The sequence below is a fragment of the Coregonus clupeaformis genome, unplaced genomic scaffold (genome assembly GCF_020615455.1).
Source record: "Coregonus clupeaformis isolate EN_2021a unplaced genomic scaffold, ASM2061545v1 scaf1273, whole genome shotgun sequence".
NCBI classification, from domain to species: domain Eukaryota; kingdom Metazoa; phylum Chordata; class Actinopteri; order Salmoniformes; family Salmonidae; genus Coregonus; species Coregonus clupeaformis.
This window is the reverse complement of record NW_025534727.1, coordinates 36,854-61,189: the sequence shown is the minus strand read 5'-3', so window position 1 is coordinate 61,189 and position 24,336 is coordinate 36,854. Positions and strand designations below refer to the sequence as shown.

At 44.3% G+C, this 24,336-nt stretch overlaps 1 protein-coding gene across 6 annotated transcripts in view; it reads left to right on the top strand.

Moving 5' to 3' along the window:
* Nucleotides 1-24,336, top strand: part of gpatch1 (G patch domain containing 1) — a 46,873-nt gene that overhangs the window by 1,273 nt on the left and 21,264 nt on the right. For 5 of the 6 annotated variants that reach the window (XM_045217931.1, XM_045217929.1, XM_045217928.1 and 2 more), the window contains exons 2-10: nt 1,663-1,797; nt 3,773-3,858; nt 7,510-7,670; nt 7,933-8,030; nt 8,178-8,236; nt 9,377-9,625; nt 22,336-22,486; nt 22,799-22,878; nt 23,072-23,279. In XM_045217931.1, coding sequence (XP_045073866.1) covers nt 1,663-1,797; nt 3,773-3,858; nt 7,510-7,670; nt 7,933-8,030; nt 8,178-8,236; nt 9,377-9,625; nt 22,336-22,486; nt 22,799-22,878; nt 23,072-23,279 — 1,227 coding nt within the window. Of the gene's footprint in view, nt 1-1,662; nt 1,798-3,772; nt 3,859-7,509; nt 7,671-7,932; nt 8,031-8,177; nt 8,237-9,376; nt 9,626-22,335; nt 22,487-22,798; nt 22,879-23,071; nt 23,280-24,336 lie in introns of those variants that run through there. The other variant, XM_045217930.1, reaches the window with a different exon arrangement.

Genomic DNA, 24,336 nt, shown 5'->3' with positions numbered 1-24,336 from the left:
AGGGATGTGTGCTTAGTTCCCTCCTGTACTCCCTGTTCACTCATGACTGCTGGAGCCAAACCCTATTGGAGAAGCATCCAGCTATAGATGATGTGCGCTGATGCCGCCTGGTCTGCGACTCTCAAAGCACATGCCCGTTCGTGTCAGATGGTATTTCTGCGTGTCAGATGGTATTTCTGCATCTCAGATGGTATTTCTGCGTCTCAGATGGTATTTCTGCATGTCAGAAGGTATTTCTGCGTGTCAGATGGTATTTCTGCGTGTCAGATGGTATTTCTGCGTCTCAGACGGTATTACTGCGTCTCAGACGGTATTTCTGCGTCTCAGACGGTATTTCTGCGTCTCATATGGTATTTCTGCGTCTCATATGGTATTTCTGCGTGTCAGACGGTATTTCTGCGTGTCAGACGGTATTTCTGCGTGTCAGATGGTATTTCTGCGTGTCAGATGGTATTTCTGGCATTTTAGTCATTTAGCAGACGCTCTTATCCAGAGCGACTTACAGTTAGTGAATACATATTTTTTTATACTGGCCCCCCGTGGGAATCAAACCCACAACCCTGGCGTTGCAAACGCCATGCTCTATCAACTGAGCTACATCCCTGCCGGCCATTCCCTCCCCTACCCTGGGCCGATTGTGCGCCGCCCATGAGTCTCCCGGTCGCGGCCGTCTGCGACAGAGCCTGGATTCGAACCAGGATCTCTAGTGGCACAGTTAGCACTGCGATGCAGTGCCTTAGACCACTGCGCCACTCAGGAGTAAGTATTTCTGCGTGTCAGATGTTATTTCTGCGTGTCAGATGGTATTTCTGCGTCTCAGATGGTATTTCTGCGTGTCAGATGGTATTTCTGCGTCTCAGATGGTATTTCTGCGTCTCAGATGGTATTTCTGCGTCTCAGATGGTATTTCTGCGTGTCAGATGGTATGTGCGCGCGCAACCTGTAGACTTTTGTTGGTCGCGTGTATCGCGTGAGTCACTAGCTCTGGACCAGGGCGTCAGCGTGCTAGGCGAATATCAGTCGGCTCTGGTCCAGGGTGTTATGTTAACCACTGTTGCTTGTGCAGCTAGCTATCTAGCTACTACACACTAGCTAGTACACACTAGCTAGCTACTACACACTAGCTAGCTACTACACACTTACTTAGCTTCTAATTCTAAATGTAATTTCACCAACCTGGCACCATTCATCCTGTGTAACCTGATATGTCTCCCTATTGGCTGGGTCTGGTCTGCTTAGTTCATTGACTGTACATGAACCAGAACAAATGAGGGAGTGGGATGTCTCACTTCCACTTGCGTCTCTGGTCGAGAACACATCATCCATGTAGGGTAGCGTCTGAAAACTGGATGTAATACTTTCTTGTAAACTTCTCGGTAATGTAAAGTGATGCAGAATAAATAAGAACCATCTAATGATTATGGATATACCTTCCGACATGGGAAAAGGCCACTAAGCAAACGGGTAGCTCGGCGACCTATTTGGGCAATCATTTCTCTTTCTGGTCGACCTGGTTCTGGTCTACAGAAATCAGAGATAGTGTCTTGTAGTTTTGATGTCACTTCTTTGTCTAGTGCTTCCTGAAAAAAGGGCATTTCCTAACCAGTAGCAAGTGTTACTCTACAATATCATTGCTGCTGATGTTTTGTATCACCTGTGTAGATGAGCCTCTGAGGAAGCCTATCCCGGTGCACGAGCAGACGGTGAAGGATGAGAAGGGTCGCTACCAGAGGTTCCATGGAGCCTTCACCGGAGGATTCTCTGCTGGGTACTTCAACACCGTGGGGACCAAAGAAGGTTGGTCATGCTGTGGCAAAGGAGTGGAACTCTCTCACACACACACACACACAATTACTCACACACTATCTCTCTCTCTCTCTCTCTCACTCACTCACTCACTCACTCACTCACTCACTCACTCACTCACTCACTCACTCACTCACTCACTCACTCACTCAGACAGAGAGTAGCATGTAGGCCTATTAATGTGATCATGTGACGTTTAACCAGCTTCTTTCTAGGACTGGGAGTTCATACCATATTATCACCATACTGAGGGACCTCACCATACCATATTATCACCATACTGAGGGACCTCACCATACCATATTATCACCATACTGAGGGACCTCACCATACCATATTATCACCATACTGAGGGACCTCACCATACCATATTATCACCATACTGAGGGACCTCACCATACCATATTATCACCATACTGAGGGACCTCACCATACCATATTATAACCATACTGAGGGACCTCACCATATTATCACCATACTGAGGGACCTCACCACACCATATTATCACCATACTGAGGGACCTCACCATACCATATTATAACCATACTGAGGGACCTCACCATATTATCACCATACTGAGGGACCTCACCATACCATATTATCACCATACTGAGGGACCTCACCATACCATATTATCACCATACTGAGGGACCTCACCATACCATATTATCACCATACTGAGGGACCTCACCATACCATATTATCACCATACTGAGGGACCTCACCATACCATATTATCACCATACTGAGGGACCTCACCATACAATATTATCACCATACTGAGGGACCTCACCATACCATATTATCACCATACTGAGGGACCTCACCATATTATCACCATACTGAGGGACCTCACCATACCATATTATCACCATACTGAGGGACCTCACCATACCATATTATCACCATACTGAGGGACCTCACCATATTATCACCATACTGAGGGACCTCACCATACCATATTATCACCATACTGAGGGACCTCACCATACCATATTATCACCATACTGAGGGACCTCACCATACCATATTATCACCATACTGAGGGACCTCACCATACCATATTATCACCATACTGAGGGACCTCACCATACCATATTATCACCATACTGAGGGACCTCACCATACCATATTATCACCATACTGAGGGACCTCACCATACCATATTATCACCATACTGAGGGACCTCACCATACCATATTATCACCATACTGAGGGACCTCACCATACCATATTATCACCATACTGAGGGACCTCACCATACCATATTATCACCATACTGAGGGACCTCACCATACCATATTATCACCATACTGAGGGACCTCACCACACCATATTATCACCATACTGAGGGACCTCACCATACCATATTATCACCATACTGAGGGACCTCACCATACCATATTATCACCATACTGAGGGACCTCACCATACCATATTATCACCATACTGAGGGACCTCACCATATTATCACCATACTGAGGGACCTCACCACACCATATTATCACCACACTGAGGGACCTCACCATACCATATTATCACCATACTTAGGTACTGATACGATATGTATTGCGATTCTCACGATTTTATATGTGTTGGGATTGTATATGTATTGTAATTCAATACTGCCATTTTATTGCTATTTGATGTTCCAAACGTATTGCTCACTATATGTCTGCTGGGGAGAGATGAGAGAGCCATGAGAAAATGAGTTTTGATCAGTCATGGAAATATAAGTGCTGAAATCATGTTGGCTCACTATTTAAAAAGAAGATGTAGAACAAACTGTAGCATGAAAAATACTGGACTTTGGACTAGTGCTAGCTAACGCTACCTACCTTTTTGATGTAGATTTTAATTTTTTTACAAATGTATAATTGGAGTAAAATATCGATATAATATATTCCCCCCCAAAAAATATTGCTATATGTAACTGTATGAATCACTGCTTGATTCCCATTGCAGGGTGGACACCATCAACATTTGTATCATCCAGGCAGCAGAAAGCAGGCAGACAGAACGCCAGGCCGGAGGACTTCATGGATGAGGAGGTAGCCCTGCAAAACATCCTCATATTATCTCATCAACAACAGGACTGATCACGCTAACTATTTCCCTTTCATGTCATGGTTGAGGAGGTACCTAGAATCTGAAAGGGAACACATTATATATTCTAGAGACCACAGTGTGGTTGAGGAGGTACCTAGAATCTGAAAGGGAACACATTATATATTCTAGAGACCACGGCGTGGTTGAGGAGGTACCTAGAATCTGAAAGAGAACACATTATATATTCTAGAGACCACAGCGTGGATGAGGAGGTCCCTAGAATCTGAAAGAGAACACATTATATATTCTAGAGACCACAGCGTGGATGAGGAGGTACCTGGAATCTGAAAGAGAACACATTATATATTCTAGAGACCACAGCGTGGTTGAGGAGGTACCTGGAATCTGAAAGAGAACACATTATATATTCTAGAGACCACAGCGTGGATGAGGAGGTCCCTAGAATCTGAAAGAGAACACATTATATATTCTAGAGACCACAGCGTGGATGAGGAGGTACCTGGAATCTGAAAGAGAACACATTATATATTCTAGAGACCACAGCGTGGTTGAGGAGGTACCTGGACTCTGAAAGAGAACACATTATATATTCTAGAGACCACAGCGTGGATGAGGAGGTACCTGGAATCTGAAAGAGAACACATTATATATTCTAGAGACCACAGCGTGGTTGAGGAGGTACCTGGACTCTGAAAGAGAACACATTATATATTCTAGAGACCACAGCGTGGATGAGGAGGTACCTGGAATCTGAAAGGGAACACATTATATATTCCAGAGACCACAGCGTGGATGAGGAGGTACCTGGAATCTGAAAGGGAACACATTATATATTCCAGAGACCACAGCGTGGATGAGGAGGTACCTGGAATCTGAAAGAGAACACATTATATATTCTAGAGACCACAGCGTGGATGAGGAGGTACCTGGACTCTGAAAGAGAACACATTATATATTCCAGAGACCACAGCGTGGATGAGGAGGTACCTAGAATCTGAAAGGGAACACATTATATATTCCAGAGACCACAGCGTGGTTGAGGAGGTACCTAGAATCTGAAAGAGAACACATTATATATTCCAGAGACCACAGCGTGGATGAGGAGGTACCTAGAATCTGAAAGAGAACACATTATATATTCCAGAGACCACAGCGTGAATGAGGAGGTCCCTGGAATCTGAAAGAGAACACATTATATATTCCAGAGACCACAGCGTGGATGAGGAGGTACCTGGAATCTGAAAGAGAACACATTATATATTCCAGAGACCACAGCGTGGATGAGGAGGTACCTGGACTCTGAAAGAGAACACATTATATATTCCAGAGACCACAGCGTGGTTGAGGAGGTCCCTAGAATCTGAAAGAGAACACATTATATATTCCAGAGACCACAGCGTGGATGAGGAGGTACCTGGAATCTGAAAGAGAACACATTATATATTCCAGAGACCACAGCGTGGATGAGGAGGTACCTGGAATCTGAAAGGGAACACATTATATATTCCAGAGACCACAGCGTGGATGAGGAGGTACCTGGAATCTGAAAGGGAACACATTATATATTCCAGAGACCACAGCGTGGATGAGGAGGTACCTGGACTCTGAAAGAGAACACATTATATATTCCAGAGACCACAGCGTGGATGAGGAGGTACCTGGAATCTGAAAGGGAACACATTATATATTCCAGAGACCACAGCGTGGATGAGGAGGTACCTGGAATCTGAAAGGGAACACATTATATATTCCAGAGACCACAGCGTGGATGAGGAGGTACCTGGACTCTGAAAGGGAACACATTATATATTCCAGAGACCACAGCGTGGATGAGGAGGTACCTGGAATCTGAAAGGGAACACATTATATATTCCAGAGACCACAGCGTGGATGAGGAGGTACCTGGAATCTGAAAGAGAACACATTATATATTCCAGAGACCACAGCGTGGATGAGGAGGTACCTGGAATCTGAAAGGGAACACATTATATATTCTAGAGACCACAGCGTGGTTGAGGAGGTCCCTAGAATCTGAAAGGGAACACATTATATATTCCAGAGACCACAGCGTGGATGAGGAGGTACCTGGACTCTGAAAGGGAACACATTATATATTCCAGAGACCACAGCGTGGATGAGGAGGTACCTGGACTCTGAAAGGGAACACATTATATATTCCAGAGACCACAGCGTGGATGAGGAGGTACCTGGAATCTGAAAGGGAACACATTATATATTCCAGAGACCACAGCGTGGTTGAGGAGGTACCTGGAATCTGAAAGGGAACACATTATATATTCCAGAGACCACAGCGTGGATGAGGAGGTACCTGGAATCTGAAAGGGAACACATTATATATTCCAGAGACCACAGCGTGGATGAGGAGGTACCTGGAATCTGAAAGGGAACACATTATATATTCTAGAGACCACAGCGTGGATGAGGAGGTACCTGGAATCTGAAAGGGAACACATTATATATTCTAGAGACCACAGCGTGGATGAGGAGGTACCTGGAATCTGAAAGGGAACACATTATATATTCCAGAGACCACAGCGTGGATGAGGAGGTACCTGGAATCTGAAAGGGAACACATTATATATTCCAGAGACCACAGCGTGGTTGAGGAGGTACCTGGAATCTGAAAGGGAACACATTATATATTCCAGAGACCACAGCGTGGATGAGGAGGTACCTGGAATCTGAAAGGGAACACATTATATATTCCAGAGACCACAGCGTGGATGAGGAGGTACCTGGAATCTGAAAGGGAACACATTATATATTCTAGAGACCACAGCGTGGATGAGGAGGTACCTGGAATCTGAAAGGGAACACATTATATATTCTAGAGACCACAGCGTGGATGAGGAGGTACCTGGAATCTGAAAGGGAACACATTATATATTCTAGAGACCACAGCGTGGATGAGGAGGTACCTAGAATCTGAAAGGGAACACATTATATATTCTAGAGACCACAGCGTGGATGAGGAGGTACCTGGAATCTGAAAGGGAACACATTATATATTCTAGAGACCACAGCGTGGATGAGGAGGTACCTAGAATCTGAAAGGGAACACATTATATATTCTAGAGACCACAGCGTGGATGAGGAGGTACCTGGAATCTGAAAGGGAACACATTATATATTCCAGAGACCACAGCGTGGATGAGGAGGTACCTGGAATCTGAAAGAGAACACATTAAATATTCTAGAGACCACAGCGTGGATGAGGAGGTACCTAGAATCTGAAAGGGAACACATTATATATTCTAGAGACCACAGCGTGGATGAGGAGGTACCTGGAATCTGAAAGGGAACACATTATATATTCTAGAGACCACAGCGTGGATGAGGAGGTACCTAGAATCTGAAAGGGAACACATTATATATTCTAGAGACCACAGCGTGGATGAGGAGGTACCTGGAATCTGAAAGGGAACACATTATATATTCCAGAGACCACAGCGTGGATGAGGAGGTACCTGGAATCTGAAAGAGAACACATTATATATTCCAGAGACCACAGCGTGGTTGAAAGAAGAACATTCTCAGGACAGCAGCCTTTTCCCTCCTGGACCAACATGATTGTACAACATGGGATGTAACACGTGTTTTTATCTCCTCAGGACCTGGGTGAGCACGGCATCGCCCCCAGACAGATCATCACTACGGCTGACTTTGCCTCAGGCAGGAAGGATCTGATCGGGGACAAGGCCAGAGCCATCACCTCTCTTTCAGCCCCTATCCCCGGGGACACTGTCCTGGAAGACCTGGTGGCTCCGGCTAGGTAACCGAACAGACTTGATGTGGTCACTCTGGGGCCCCGTATGTATCAAGTGTGTTAACGGTAGGAGTGCTTTTCTAGAATCAGGTCGTCTCTGTCCATGGTAATGATTCATTATGATCTCAATTGGCCTTAACTGATCCTAGATCAGCGGTACTACTCTTGAGACTCTTTGACACAGCCCCTGGTATTCAACTAGCTAAATGTAGTTGCGGTTTGCCTCATATTGCTGCTAGGCTGACTGACCTTTGTTTACACCTGGCAGGTCCTCCATGGGGGTGGAGTTACTGGGGAGGATGGGCTGGAAGGATGGCCAGGGGGTTGGGCCAAGGGTGAAGAGGAGACTGTGCAAGCAGGAAGCAGGTGGGTTGCACTTGCCACCGACTTTTCAAAGCAGTTAATGTTGTAGCCTAATACGTGTTATAGACTGTACAGACGGACTCTACTCTCACAAAGGAGGATTTTACTTGTGAATAAAATCATTCTAAAATGGTTCTTTCTCTATTCCAGATCCTGCAACAAGGGTGTTGGGCTCTGCCTTGCCTCCCAACGGTTCATCAGAATCACGGGTAGCCATTCCTCAGAATATTCATATTGTCTCGCATCTCGTCACCTGCTCTTAAAACTAGAGTCCAGCTCTACATTAAGAACGTTTAATGTTAGGTGGATGGCTGTATAAAACATATCTTCATGAGAGGGCCATGAACAGAACCTACTAATGCCCTATTCTGTTAGAAAGCTCGTATTTATTTGATTAATTATTTATCTATGATTTGTATGGACTTTTTGCACTAGTATGCGCTGCTATAGTAAATAGTATGAAAACACTACATCCTAGATTTTTCATTTTCAAATGTAATTTGCTATGAACAACCTATTCGTGAAAAATAGGGGAACACGGCTTGCATTTTTTGGTTAATGATCTACGTCACAATCAACTTTACAACTGACATGCTAAAAGAATAATCATATTATAATAATATATGCCAGGTGGCCCTGGGAATCAAACCGACAACCCTGGCGGTGCAAGCACCATGCACAACCAACCAACTGAGCCATACAGGACCACCACTATAAGAAGATATAACAAGCTAGAACATGCTAGAAGGTTTCAGATGCATTATTAATGTTGTAACTGTCTATATAACTAGCGGTCAGGGAAAAGCCGACTGATTTCCCGGTGCACTGCTTTAATTCGTTGCTGTCTCTTCCCCTGTGAACGTAACACAGAGTTGGCTGGCAACTCTACGGATTCATCAGTCTCAGCTTTAATCTAATATAAAGTTTTGTCCCTCAGTGATTTCCCATGTTTTTTTACCTTTCCATTCGATATGAATGGACGTGTGTTGTAGAACAAAGGGAACTACTTCCTATCACTGCAGTAGACTCTCAGCTTAGCAGCGATATTAACAGTCCGATCAGCAAATTAGTGTTAAGGCGGGACCCCCCCGAGCCTCCAATGGCTGTGGATATGTCACCCGAGGCCAACTGAATTGAAGCAGGGAAGCCGGGGGCTGTCAGCCAGAACAATCACGAAGCGAATTGGCCTTACAGAACTTTATTTATAAGCTAATTACCTTGATATACCTTGATAAAACAATCAAATTATAACGAATGTTCCCTAAATAGGCGACTTAACATTTACCCCCTACCCATCATTGCAAAGATAAATGTGATTGATTGATCCATTCCCTACTGTTAAACCGCAGGACGAGGAGGATGATGAGTTCGTCCCTGAGAATGTGACCTTCGCTCCTAAAGACGTGACCCCTATAGACTTCACCCCTAAAGTGGACCTCCATGGTCTGGGGTACCGGGGTCTGAACCCCCTGGCGGCCCTCAGGGGAGGTCCCGGGGCGGGAAACATCAACCTGTTCACCATGGACTCAGACAGGACCACCAACCTGTTTGGAGAGGACAGGAAGGGACAGAGACGCAGGGGAGGAGTGGCAGGACAGGTAGGCATACGGGTGTCTCTCATTGTTTGTTTAGTAGTTCAGGTCTGTGACTTGTAATCTGCTTGTAATAGTAGTGAAAACACTGTCTGACTGTTGTCAGCTCTAATAGTAGGGAAAACACTGTCTGACTGTTGTCAGCTCTAATAGTAGGGAAAACACTATCTGACTGTTGTCAGCTCTAATAGTAGGGAAAACACTGTCTGACTGTTGTGTCAGCTCTAATATTAGGGAAAACACTGTCTGACTGTTGTCAGCTCTAATAGTAGGGAAAACACTGTCTGGCTGTTGTCAGCTCTAATAGTAGGGACAACACTGTCTGACTGTTGTGTCAGCTCTAATAGTAGGGAAAACACTGTCTGACTGTTGTCAGCTCTAATAGTAGGGAAAACACTGTCTGACTGTTGTCAGCTCTAATAGTAGGGACAACACTGTCTGACTGTTGTCAGCTCTAATAGTAGGGACAACACTGTCTGACTGTTGTCAGCTCTAATAGTAGGGAAAACACTGTCTGACTGTTGTCAGCTCTAATAGTAGGGACAACACTGTCTGACTGTTGTCAGCTCTAATAGTAGGGACAACACTGTCTGACTGTTGTCAGCTCTAATAGTAGGGACAACACTGTCTGACTGTTGTCAGCTCTAATAGTAGGGACAACACTGTCTGACTGTTGTCAGCTCTAATAGTAGGGAAAACACTGTCTGACTGTTGTCAGCTCTAATAGTAGGGAAAACACTGTCTGACTGTTGTCAGCTCTAATAGTAGGGAAACACTGTCTGACTGTTGTCAGCTCTAATAGTAGGGAAAACACTGTCTGACTGTTGTCAGCTCTAATAGTAGGGAAAACACTGTCTGACTGTTGTCAGCTCTAATAGTAGGGAAAACACTGTCTGACTGTTGTCAGCTCTAATAGTAGGGAAAACACTGTCTGACTGTTGTCAGCTCTAATAGTAGGGAAAACACTGTCTGACTGTTGTCAGCTCTAATAGTAGGGAAAACACTGTCTGACTGTTGTGTCAGCTCTAATAGTAGGGAAAACACTGTCTGACTGTTGTCAGCTCTAATAGTAGGGAAAACACTGTCTGACTGTTGTCAGCTCTAATAGTAGGGAAAACACTGTCTGACTGTTGTCAGCTCTAATAGTAGGGAAAACACTGTCTGACTGTTGTCAGCTCTAATAGTAGGGAAAACACTGTCTGACTGTTGTCAGCTCTAATAGTAGGGAAAACACTGTCTGACTGTTGTCAGCTCTAATAGTAGGGAAAACACTGTCTGACTGTTGTCAGCTCTAATAGTAGGGAAAACACTGTCTGACTGTTGTCAGCTCTAATAGTAGGGAAAACACTGTCTGACTGTTGTCAGCTCTAATAGTAGGGAAAACACTGTCTGACTGTTGTCAGCTCTAATAGTAGGGAAAACACTGTCTGACTGTTGTCAGCTCTAATAGTAGGGAAAACACTGTCTGACTGTTGTCAGCTCTAATAGTAGGGAAAACACTGTCTGACTGTTGTCAGCTCTAATAGTAGGGAAAACACTGTCTGACTGTTGTCAGCTCTAATAGTAGGGAAAACACTGTCTGACTGTTGTCAGCTCTAATAGTAGGGAAAACACTGTCTGACTGTTGTCAGCTCTAATAGTAGGGAAAACACTGTCTGACTGTTGTCAGCTCTAATAGTAGGGAAAACACTGTCTGACTGTTGTCAGCTCTAATAGTAGGGAAAACACTGTCTGACTGTTGTCAGCTCTAATAGTAGGGAAAACACTGTCTGACTGTTGTGTCAGCTCTAATAGTAGGGAAAACACTGTCTGACTGTTGTCAGCTCTAATAGTAGGGAAAACACTGTCTGACTGTTGTCAGCTCTAATAGTAGGGAAAACACTGTCTGACTGTTGTCAGCTCTAATAGTAGGGAAAACACTGTCTGACTGTTGTCAGCTCTAATAGTAGGGAAAACACTGTCTGACTGTTGTCAGCTCTAATAGTAGGGAAAACACTGTCTGACTGTTGTCAGCTCTAATAGTAGGGAAAACACTGTCTGACTGTTGTCAGCTCTAATAGTAGGGAAAACACTGTCTGACTGTTGTGTCAGCTCTAATAGTAGGGAAAACACTGTCTGACTGTTGTCAGCTCTAATAGTAGGGAAAACACTGTCTGACTGTTGTCAGCTCTAATAGTAGGGAAAACACTGTCTGACTGTTGTGTCAGCTCTAATAGTAGGGAAAACACTGTCTGACTGTTGTCAGCTCTAATAGTAGGGAAAACACTGTCTGACTGTTGTCAGCTCTAATAGTAGGGAAAACACTGTCTGGCTGTTGTCAGCTCTAATAGTAGGGAAAACACTGTCTGACTGTTGTCAGCTCTAATAGTAGGGAAAACACTGTCTGGCTGTTATCAGCTCTAATAGTAGGGAAAACACTGTCTGGCTGTTATCAGCTCTAATAGTAGGGAAAACACTGTCTGGCTGTTGTCAGCTCTAATAGTAGGGAAAACACTGTCTGACTGTTGTCAGCTCTAATAGTAGGGAAAACACTGTCTGGCTGTTGTCAGCTCTAATAGTAGGGAAAACACTGTCTGACTGTTGTCAGCTCTAATAGTAGGGAAAACACTGTCTGACTGTTGTCAGCTCTAATAGTAGGGAAAACACTGTCTGACTGTCAGCTCTAATAGTAGGGAAAACACTGTCTGGCTGTTGTCAGCTCTAATAGTAGGGAAAACACTGTCTGACTGTTGTCAGCTCTAATAGTAGGGAAAACACTGTCTGACTGTTGTCAGCTCTAATAGTAGGGAAAACACTGTCTGACTGTTGTCAGCTCTAAGAGTAGGGAAAACACTGTCTGACTGTTGTCAGCTCTAATAGTAGGGAAAACACTGTCTGACTGTTGTGTCAGCTCTAATAGTAGGGAAAACACTGTCTGACTGTTGTCAGCTCTAATAGTAGGGAAAACACTGTCTGACTGTTGTCAGCTTTAATAGTAGGGAAAACACTGTCTGACTGTTGTCAGCTCTAATAGTAGGGAAAACACTGTCTGACTGTTGTCAGCTCTAATAGTAGGGAAAACACTGTCTGACTGTTGTCAGCTCTAATAGTAGGGAAAACACTGTCTGGCTGTTGTGTCAGCTCTAATAGTAGGGAAAACACTGTCTGACTGTTGTCAGCTCTAATAGTAGGGAAAACACTGTCTGACTGTTGTCAGCTCTAATAGTAGGGAAAACACTGTCTGACTGTTGTCAGCTCTAATAGTAGGGAAAACACTGTCTGACTGTTGTCAGCTCTAATAGTAGGGAAAACACTGTCTGACTGTTGTCAGCTCTAATAGTAGGGAAAACACTGTCTGACTGTTGTGTCAGCTCTAATAGTAGGGAAAACACTGTCCGACTGTTGTCAGCTCTAATAGTAGGGAAAACACTGTCTGACTGTTGTCAGCTCTAATAGTAGGGAAAACACTGTCTGACTGTTGTCAGCTCTAATAGTAGGGAAAACACTGTCTGACTGTTGTCAGCTCTAATAGTAGGGAAAACACTGTCTGACTGTTGTCAGCTCTAATAGTAGGGAAAACACTGTCTGACTGTTGTGTCAGCTCTAATAGTAGGGAAAACACTGTCTGACTGTTGTCAGCTCTAATAGTAGGGAAAACACTGTCTGACTGTCAGCTCTAATAGTAGGGAAAACACTGTCTGACTGTTGTCAGCTCTAATAGTAGGGAAAACACTGTCTGACTGTTGTCAGCTCTAATAGTAGGGAAAACACTGTCTGACTGTTGTGTCAGCTCTAATAGTAGGGAAAACACTGTCTGACTGTTGTCAGCTCTAATAGTAGGGAAAACACTGTCTGACTGTTGTCAGCTCTAATAGTAGGGAAAACACTGTCTGACTGTTGTCAGCTCTAATAGTAGGGAAAACACTGTCTGACTGTTGTCAGCTCTAATAGTAGGGAAAACACTGTCTGACTGTTGTCAGCTCTAATAGTAGGGAAAACACTGTCTGACTGTTGTCAGCTCTAATAGTAGGGAAAACACTGTCTGACTGTTGTCAGCTCTAATAGTAGGGAAAACACTGTCTGACTGTTGTCAGCTCTAATAGTAGGAAAACACTGTCTGACTGTTGTCAGCTCTAATAGTAGGGAAAACACTGTCTGACTGTTGTGTCAGCTCTAATAGTAGGGAAAACACTGTCTGACTGTTGTCAGCTCTAATAGTAGGGAAAACACTGTCTGACTGTTGTCAGCTCTAATAGTAGGGAAAACACTGTCTGACTGTTGTCAGCTCTAATAGTAGGGAAAACACTGTCTGACTGTTGTCAGCTCTAATAGTAGGGAAAACACTGTCTGACTGTTGTCAGCTCTAATAGTAGGGAAAACACTGTCTGACTGTTGTCAGCTCTAATAGTAGGGAAAACACTGTCTGACTGTTGTGTCAGCTCTAATAGTAGGGAAAACACTGTCTGACTGTTGTCAGCTCTAATAGTAGGGAAAACACTGTCTGACTGTTGTCAGCTCTAATAGTAGGGAAAACACTGTCTGACTGTTGTGTCAGCTCTAATAGTAGGGAAAACACTGTCTGACTGTTGTCAGCTCTAATAGTAGGGAAAACACTGTCTGACTGTTGTCAGCTCTAATAGTAGGGAAAACACTGTCTGACTGTTGTCTGCTCTAATAGTAGGGAAAACACTGTCTGACTGTTGTCAGCTCTAATAGTAGGGAAAAACACTGTCTGACTGTTGTCAGCTCTAATAGTAGGGAAAACACTGTCTGACTGTCAGCTCTAATAGTAGGGAAAACACTGTCTGACTGTTGTCTGCTCTAATAGTAGGGAAAACACTGTCTGACTGTTGTCAGCTCTAATAGTAGGGAAAACACTGTCTGACTGTTGTCTGCTCTAATAGTAGGGAAAACACTGTCTGACTGTTGTCAGCTTCTAATAGTAGGAAAACACTGTCTGACTGTTGTCAGCTCTAATAGTAGGGAAAACACTGTCTGACTGTTGTCTTCCTGTCGCTCTAATAGTAGGGGAAAACACTGTCTGACTGTTGTCAGCTCTAATAGTAGGGAAAACACTGTCTGACTGTTGTCAGCTCTAATAGTAGGGAAAACACTGTCTGACTGTTGTCAGCTCTAATAGTAGGGAAAACACTGTCTGACTGTTGTCAGCTCTAATAGTAGGGAAAACACTGTCTGACTGTTGTCAGCTCTAATAGTAGGGAAAACACTGTCTGACTGTTGTCAGCTCTAATAGTAGGGAAAACACTGTCTGACTGTTGTCAGCTCTAATAGTAGGGAAAACACTGTCTGACTGTTGTCAGCTCTAATAGTAGGGAAAACACTGTCTGACTGTTGTCAGCTCTAATAGTAGGGAAAACACTGTCTGACTGTTGTCAGCTCTAATAGTAGGGAAAACACTGTCTGGCTGTTGTCAGCTCTAATAGTAGGGAAAACACTGTCTGACTGTTGTCAGCTCTAATAGTAGGGAAAACACTGTCTGACTGTTGTCAGCTCTAATAGTAGGGAAAACACTGTCTGACTGTTGTCAGCTCTAATAGTAGGGAAAACACTGTCTGGCTGTTGTCAGCTCTAATAGTAGGAAAACACTGTCTGACTGTTGTCAGCTCTAATAGTAGGGAAAACACTGTCTGACTGTTGTCAGCTCTAATAGTAGGGAAAACACTGTCTGACTGTTGTCAGCTCTAATAGTAGGGAAAACACTGTCTGACTGTTGTCAGCTCTAATAGTAGGGAAAACACTGTCTGACTGTTGTCAGCTCTAATAGTAGGGAAAACACTGTCTGACTGTTGTCAGCTCTAATAGTAGGGAAAACACTGTCTGACTGTTGTCAGCTCTAATAGTAGGGAAAACACTGTCTGACTGTTGTCAGCTCTAATAGTAGGGAAAACACTGTCTGACTGTTGTCAGCTCTAATAGTAGGGAAAACACTGTCTGACTGTTGTCAGCTCTAATAGTAGGGAAAACACTGTCTGACTGTTGTCAGCTCTAATAGTAGGAAAACACTGTCTGACTGTTGTCAGCTCTAATAGTAGGGAAAACACTGTCTGACTGTTGTCAGCTCTAATAGTAGGGAAAACACTGTCTGACTGTTGTGTCAGCTCTAATAGTAGGGAAAACACTGTCTGACTGTTGTCAGCTCTAATAGTAGGGAAAACACTGTCTGACTGTTGTCAGCTCTAATAGTAGGGAAAACACTGTCTGACTGTTGTCAGCTCTAATAGTAGGGAAAACACTGTCTGACTGTTGTCAGCTCTAATAGTAGGGAAAACACTGTCTGACTGTTGTCAGCTCTAATAGTAGGGAAAACACTGTCTGACTGTTGTCAGCTCTAATAGTAGGGAAAACACTGTCTGACTGTTGTCAGCTCTAATAGTAGGGAAAACACTGTCTGACTGTTGTCAGCTCTAATAGTAGGGAAAACACTGTCTGACTGTTGTCAGCTCTAATAGTAGGGAAAACACTGTCTGACTGTTGTCAGCTCTAATAGTAGGGAAAACACTGTCTGACTGTTGTCAGCTCTAATAGTAGGGAAAACACTGTCTGACTGTTGTCAGCTCTAATAGTAGGGAAAACACTGTCTGACTGTTGTCAGCTCTAATAGTAGGGAAAACACTGTCTGACTGTTGTCAGCTCTAATAGTAGGGAAAACACTGTCTGACTGTTGTCAGCTCTAATAGTAGGGAAAACACTGTCTGACTGTTGTCAGCTCTAATAGTAGGGAAAACACTGTCTGACTGTTGTCAGCTCTAATAGTAGGGAAAACACTGTCTGACTGTTGTGTCAGCTCTAATAGTAGGGAAAACACTGTCTGACTGTTGTCAGCTCTAATAGTAGGGAAAACACTGTCTGACTGTTGTCTGCTCTAATAGTAGGGAAAACACTGTCTGACTGTTGTCAGCTCTAATAGTAGGGAAAACACTGTCTGACTGTTGTCAGCTCTAATAGTAGGGAAAACACTGTCTGACTGTTGTCAGCTCTAATAGTAGGGAAAACACTGTCTGACTGTTGTGTCAGCTCTAATAGTAGGGAAAACACTGTCTGACTGTTGTCAGCTCTAATAGTAGGGAAAACACTGTCTGACTGTTGTCAGCTCTAATAGTAGGGAAAACACTGTCTGACTGTTGTGTCAGCTCTAATAGTAGGGAAAACACTGTCTGACTGTTGTCAGCTCTAATAGTAGGGAAAACACTGTCTGACTGTTGTCAGCTCTAATAGTAGGGAAAACACTGTCTGACTGTTGTCAGCTCTAATAGTAGGGAAAACACTGTCTGACTGTTGTCAGCTCTAATAGTAGGGAAAACACTGTCTGACTGTTGTCAGCTCTAATAGTAGGGAAAACACTGTCTGACTGTTGTTCAGCTCTAATAGTAGGGAAAACACTGTCTGACTGTTGTCAGCTCTAATAGTAGGGAAAACACTGTCTGACTGTTGTCAGCTCTAATAGTAGGGAAAACACTGTCTGACTGTTGTCAGCCTCTAATAGTAGGGAAAACACTGTCTGACTGTTGTCAGCTCTAATAGTAGGGAAAACACTGTCTGACTGTTGTCAGCTCTAATAGTAGGGAAAACACTGTCTGGCTGTTGTCAGCTCTAATAGTAGGGAAAACACTGTCTGACTGTTGTCAGCTCTAATAGTAGGGAAAACACTGTCTGACTGTTGTCAGCTCTAATAGTAGGGAAAACACTGTCTGACTGTTGTCAGCTCTAATAGTAGGGAAAACACTGTCTGACTGTTGTCAGCTCTAATAGTAGGGAAAACACTGTCTGACTGTTGTCAGCTCTAATAGTAGGGAAAACACTGTCTGGCTGTTGTCAGCTCTAATAGTAGGGAAAACACTGTCTGACTGTTGTCAGCTCTAATAGTAGGGAAAAACACTGTCTGACTGTTGTCAGCTCTAATAGTAGGGAAAACACTGTCTGACTGTTGTGTCAGCTCTAATAGTAGGGAAAACACTGTCTGACTGTTGTCAGCTCTAATAGTAGGGAAAACACTGTCTGACTGTTGTCAGCTCTAATAGTAGGGAAAACACTGTCTGACTGTTGTCAGCTCTAATAGTAGGAAAACACTGTCTGACTGTTGTCAGCTCTAATAGTAGGGAAAACACTGTCTGACTGTTGTCAGCTCTAATAGTAGGGAAAACACTGTCTGACTGTTGTCAGCTCTAATAGTAGGGAAAACACTGTCTGACTGTTGTCAGCTCTAATAGTAGGGAAAACACTGTCTGACTGTTGTCAGCTCTAATAGTAGGGAAAACACTGTCTGACTGTTGTCAGCTCTAATAGTAGGGAAAACACTGTCTGACTGTTGTCAGCTCTAATAGTAGGGAAAACACTGTCTGACTGTTGTCAGCTCTAATAGTAGGGAAAACACTGTCTGACTGTTGTCAGCTCTAATAGTAGGGAAAACACTGTCTGACTGTTGTTCAGCTCTAATAGTAGGGAAAACACTGTCTGACTGTTGTCAGCTCTAATAGTAGGGAAAACACTGTCTGACTGTTGTCAGCTCTAATAGTAGGGAAAACACTGTCTGACTGTTGTCAGCTCTAATAGTAGGGAAAACACTGTCTGACTGTTGTCTGCTCTAATAGTAGGGAAAACACTGTCTGACTGTTGTCAGCTCTAATAGTAGGGAAAACACTGTCTGACTGTTGTCAGCTCTAATAGTAGGGAAAACACTGTCTGACTGTTGTCAGCTCTAATAGTAGGGAAAACACTGTCTGACTGTTGTCAGCTCTAATAGTAGGGAAAACACTGTCTGACTGTTGTCAGCTCTAATAGTAGGGGAAAACACTGTCTGACTGTTGTCAGCTCTAATAGTAGGGAAAACACTGTCTGACTGTTGTCAGCTCTAATAGTAGGGAAAACACTGTCTGACTGTTGTGTCAGCTCTAATAGTAGGGAAAACACTGTCTGACTGTTGTCAGCTCTAATAGTAGGGAAAAACACTGTCTGACTGTTGTGTCAGCTCTAATAGTAGGGAAAACACTGTCTGACTGTTGTCAGCTCTAATAGTAGGGAAAACACTGTCTGACTGTTGTCAGCTCTAATAGTAGGGAAAACACTGTCTGACTGTTGTCAGCTCTAATAGTAGGGAAAACACTGTCTGACTGTTGTCAGCTCTAATAGTAGGGAAAACACTGTCTGACTGTTGTGTCAGCTCTAATAGTAGGGAAAACACTGTCTGACTGTTGTCAGCTCTAATAGTAGGGAAAACACTGTCTGACTGTTGTGTCAGCTCTAATAGTAGGGAAAACACTGTCTGACTGTTGTCAGCTCTAATAGTAGGGAAAACACTGTCTGACTGTTGTCAGCTCTAATAGTAGGGAAAACACTGTCTGACTGTTGTCAGCTCTAATAGTAGGGAAAACACTGTCTGACTGTTGTCAGCTCTAATAGTAGGGAAAACACTGTCTGACTGTTGTGTCAGCTCTAATAGTAGGGAAAACACTGTCTGACTGTTGTCAGCTCTAATAGTAGGGAAAAACACTGTCTGACTGTTGTTCAGCTCTAATAGTAGGGAAAACACTGTCTGACTGTTGTCAGCTCTAATAGTAGGGAAAACACTGTCTGACTGTTGTCAGCTCTAATAGTAGGGAAAACACTGTCTGACTGTTGTCAGCTCTAATAGTAGGGAAAACACTGTCTGACTGTTGTCAGCTCTAATAGTAGGGAAAACACTGTCTGACTGTTGTTCAGCTCTAATAGTAGGGAAAACACTGTCTGACTGTTGTCAGCTCTAATAGTAGGGAAAACACTGTCTGACTGTTGTCAGCTCTAATAGTAGGGAAAACACTGTCTGACTGTTGTCAGCTCTAATAGTAGGGAAAACACTGTCTGACTGTTGTCAGCTCTAATAGTAGGGAAAACACTGTCTGACTGTTGTCAGCTCTAATAGTAGGGAAAACACTGTCTGACTGTTGTCAGCTCTAATAGTAGGAAAACACTGTCTGACTGTTGTCAGCTCTAATAGTAGGGAAAACACTGTCTGACTGTTGTGCAGCTCTAATAGTAGGGAAAACACTGTCTGACTGTTGTCAGCTCTAATAGTAGGGAAAACACTGTCTGACTGTTGTCAGCTCTAATAGTAGGGAAAACACTGTCTGACTGTTGTCAGCTCTAATAGTAGGGAAAACACTGTCTGACTGTTGTCAGCTCTAATAGTAGGGAAAACACTGTCTGACTGTTGTCAGCTCTAATAGTAGGGAAAACACTGTCTGACTGTTGTCAGCTCTAATAGTAGGGAAAACACTGTCTGACTGTTGTCAGCTCTAATAGTAGGGAAAACACTGTCTGACTGTCAGCGCTAATAGTAGGGAAAACACTGTCTGACTGTTGTGTCAGCTCTAATAGTAAGGAAAACACTGTCTGACTGTTGTCAGCTCTAATAGTAGGGAAAACACTGTCTGACTGTTGTGTCAGCTCTAATAGTAGGGAAAACACTGTCTGACTGTTGTCAGCTCTAATAGTAGGGAAAACACTGTCTGACTGTTGTCAGCTCTAATAGTAGGGAAAACACTGTCTGACTGTTGTCTGCTCTAATAGTAGGGAAAACACTGTCTGACTGTTGTCAGCTCTAATAGTAGGGAAAACACTGTCTGACTGTTGTCTGCTCTAATAGTAGGGAAAACACTGTCTGACTGTTGTCAGCTCTAATAGTAGGGAAAACACTGTCTGACTGTTGTGTCAGCTCTAATAGTAGGGAAAACACTGTCTGACTGTTGTCAGCTCTAATAGTAGGGAAAACACTGTCTGACTGTTGTGTCAGCTCTAATAGTAGGGAAAACACTGTCTGACTGTTGTCAGCTCTAATAGTAGGGGAAAACACTGTCTGACTGTTGTCAGCTCTAATAGTAGGGAAAACACTGTCTGACTGTTGTCTGCTCTAATAGTAGGGGAAAACACTGTCTGACTGTTGTCAGCTCTAATAGTAGGGAAAACACTGTCTGACTGTTGTCAGCTCTAATAGTAGGGAAAACACTGTCTGACTGTTGTCAGCTCTAATAGTAGGGAAAACACTGTCTGACTGTTGTCAGCTCTAATAGTAGGGGAAAAACACTGTCTGACTGTTGTCAGCTCTAATAGTAGGGAAAACACTGTCTGACTGTTGTCAGCTCTAATAGTAGGGAAAACACTGTCTGACTGTTGTCAGCTCTAATAGTAGGGAAAACACTGTCTGACTGTTGTCAGCTCTAATAGTAGGGAAAACACTGTCTGACTGTTGTCAGCTCTAATAGTAGGGAAAACACTGTCTGACTGTTGTCAGCTCTAATAGTAGGGAAAACACTGTCTGACTGTTGTCAGCTCTAATAGTAGGGAAAACACTGTCTGACTGTTGTCAGCTCTAATAGTAGGGAAAACACTGTCTGACTGTTGTCAGCTCTAATAGTAGGGAAAACACTGTCTGACTGTTGTCAGCTCTAATAGTAGGGAAAACACTGTCTGACTGTTGTCAGCTCTAATAGTAGGGAAAACACTGTCTGACTGTTGTCAGCTCTAATAGTAGGGAAAACACTGTCTGACTGTTGTCAGCTCTAATAGTAGGGAAAACACTGTCTGACTGTTGTCAGCTCTAATAGTAGGGAAAACACTGTCTGACTGTTGTCAGCTCTAATAGTAGGGAAAACACTGTCTGACTGTTGTCAGCTCTAATAGTAGGGAAAACACTGTCTGACTGTTGTCAGCTCTAATAGTAGGGAAAACACTGTCTGACTGTTGTCAGCTCTAATAGTAGGGAAAACACTGTCTGACTGTTGTCAGCTCTAATAGTAGGGAAAACACTGTCTGACTGTTGTCAGCTCTAATAGTAGGGAAAACACTGTCTGACTGTTGTCAGCTCTAATAGTAGGGAAAACACTGTCTGACTGTTGTCAGCTCTAATAGTAGGGAAAACACTGTCTGACTGTTGTCAGCTCTAATAGTAGGGAAAACACTGTCTGACTGTCAGCTCTAATAGTAGGAAAACACTGTCTGACTGTTGTCAGCTCTAATAGTAGGGAAAACACTGTCTGACTGTTGTCAGCTCTAATAGTAGGGAAAACACTGTCTGACTGTTGTCAGCTCTAATAGTAGGGAAAACACTGTCTGACTGTTGTCAGCTCTAATATTAGGGAAAACACTGTCTGACTGTTGTCAGCTCTAATAGTAGGGAAAACACTGTCTGACTGTTGTCAGCTCTAATAGTAGGGAAAACACTGTCTGACTGTTGTCAGCTCTAATAGTAGGGAAAACACTGTCTGACTGTTGTCAGCTCTAATAGTAGGGAAAACACTGTCTGACTGTTGTCAGCTCTAATAGTAGGGAAAACACTGTCTGACTGTTGTCAGCTCTAATAGTAGGGAAAACACTGTCTGACTGTTGTCAGCTCTAATAGTAGGGAAAACACTGTCTGACTGTTGTCAGCTCTAATAGTAGGGAAAACACTGTCTGACTGTTGTCAGCTCTAATAGTTGGGAAAACACTGTCTGACTGTTGTCAGCTCTAATAGTAGGGAAAACACTGTCTGACTGTTGTCAGCTCTAATAGTAGGGAAAACACTGTCTGACTGTTGTCAGCTCTAATAGTAGGGAAAACACTGTCTGACTGTTGTCAGCTCTAATAGTAGGGAAAACACTGTCTGACTGTTGTCAGCTCTCTTTATTGTTTTTTGGTTGTTGTTACTAGTGCAGGTGCTCTGGGATATTTGGCTTGTGCTTTGCTTGACCCTTTGACCCCCCCAGGGGTTTGGTGTGGGTGCTATGGAGGATGATGATGAGGACATCTACCACAGAGACACCATGTCTAACTACGACGCGGTGCTGGGAGGGGAGGAGCCTGGGGACGGCCTGTACGGATGGACCGCCCCCCAACAGTACAACAGGAAGAAGAAAGGTGAGACCCACCGAGTTGACAGGAGATAGAATAGACTGGCCCAGTTTCCCCAGACACAGATTAAACCTATTCCTGGACTAAAAAGCTCTTCCAATAGAGAATCTCCAGGCCCGCCGAGTTGTTTGTCCTGCACTATGGAAAGTTCTGGTGCATACACTTGTTTGGGGTATATGTGTAAGGGACTCTCTGTCTCTCTCTCTGTGCCTCTTTATTTAGTGGAAAAGTCCTGCCCATGAACAAAATGTAGATCACATCAATGAAGATCACTGGATATTTTTATCTAATGCTGTTTAAATGACTTTTTTTCTTCAGTCCACAGTAAAGACGCTGCTTATCTGGGTAAAATACTAGAAGGATTCACCCTGGGCTCCGACAAGATGGAGACCAAAACAGTAGGTGCTCTCTTAGCCTAGTTTCTAAATGAATCTCTCATCAATTCCCTCAGAATTATATCGCCTCCATCCCCTGGCCTTTCTCTCTCCCTCTTTCTCTCTCTCTCTCTCTCTACCCACCCCCTCTCTCCATCTCCTCTCTCTCTCTCTCTCTCTCCACCCCCCTCCTCCTCCCCTCTCTCTCTCTCCTCAGATCTTCCCTCCTCCCGACCTGCCCAGAGACTTCAGGCCGGTCCACTACTTCCGTCCAGTGGTGGACATGTCCAGCGTCAGCCCCATGGTAGCCCAGGCCCTGCTGACGTCCCGAGGACACATGGCCCAGGAAGAGCCCTCTAAGGGAGGACGCCACCAGCTGGACTCTGCCCAGAGGAGGGAGCTGCTGGGGGAGACGGCACTGCAAGGTACAGGCTATTCTCTGGATTGGTCTCCAACCCCTTGACACAACAAGGATGTTGTATTGCTGGTGGACATCTTGTCTTTATCAACCATGGTGCTATGTGGTCCTCTGTAGCTCAGCTGGTAGAGCACGGCGCTTGAAACGCCAAGGTAGTGGGTTCGATCCCCGGGACCACCCATACACAAAAATGTATGCACGCATGACTGTAAGTCGCTTTGGATAAAAGCGTCTGCTAAATGGCATATTATTATTATTTATTATTATTATGTATATCCCACTCTGTTCTGCTTTTATTCAAATAGTCCTAACTGCTCACCCCGGTCTTCTCCCAGTCCTCTACCAGTGTTTGACAATTGAAGACCTACCTGGATTTGAAAGTCAAGGATATTTGGGGTATCTCCTCTGTATCAATGGTGATGTTTTTTGTCTCTAAAACCTAGTATTGTTTCCCTGTCCTCCTCCCTGCCCTGTCCTCCTCTCTGACCTGTCCTCCTCTCTGACCTGTCCTCCTCCCTGCCCTGTCCTCCTCTCTGACCTGTCCTCCTCTCTGACCTGTCCTCCTCCCTGCCCTGTCCTCCTCCCTGCCCTGTCCTCCTCCCTGCCCTGTCCTCCTCCCTGCCCTGTCCTCCTCCCTGATCTGTCCTCGCTGTCCTTCTACCTGTCCTCCTCCCTGCCCTGTCCTCCTCCCTGACCTGTCCTCCCTGTCCTCCTCCCTGCCCTGTCCTCCTCCCTGCCCTGTCCTCCTCCCTGATCTGTCCTCGCTGTCCTTCTACCTGTCCTCCTCCCTGCCCTGTCCTCCTCCCTGACCTGTCCTCGCTGTCCTTCTACCTGTCCTCCTCCCTGCCCTGTCCTCCTCTCTGTCCTCCTCCCTGTCCTCCTCCCTGACCTGTCCTCCCTGTCCTCCTCCCTGACCTGTCCTCCTCCCTGACCTGTCCTCCTCCCTGCCCTGTCATCCTCCCTGACCTGTCCTCCCTGTCCTCCTCTCTGTCCTCCTCTCTGTCCTCCTCCCTGCCCTGTCCTCCTCCCTGACCTGTCATCCTCCCTGCCCTGTCCTCCTCTCT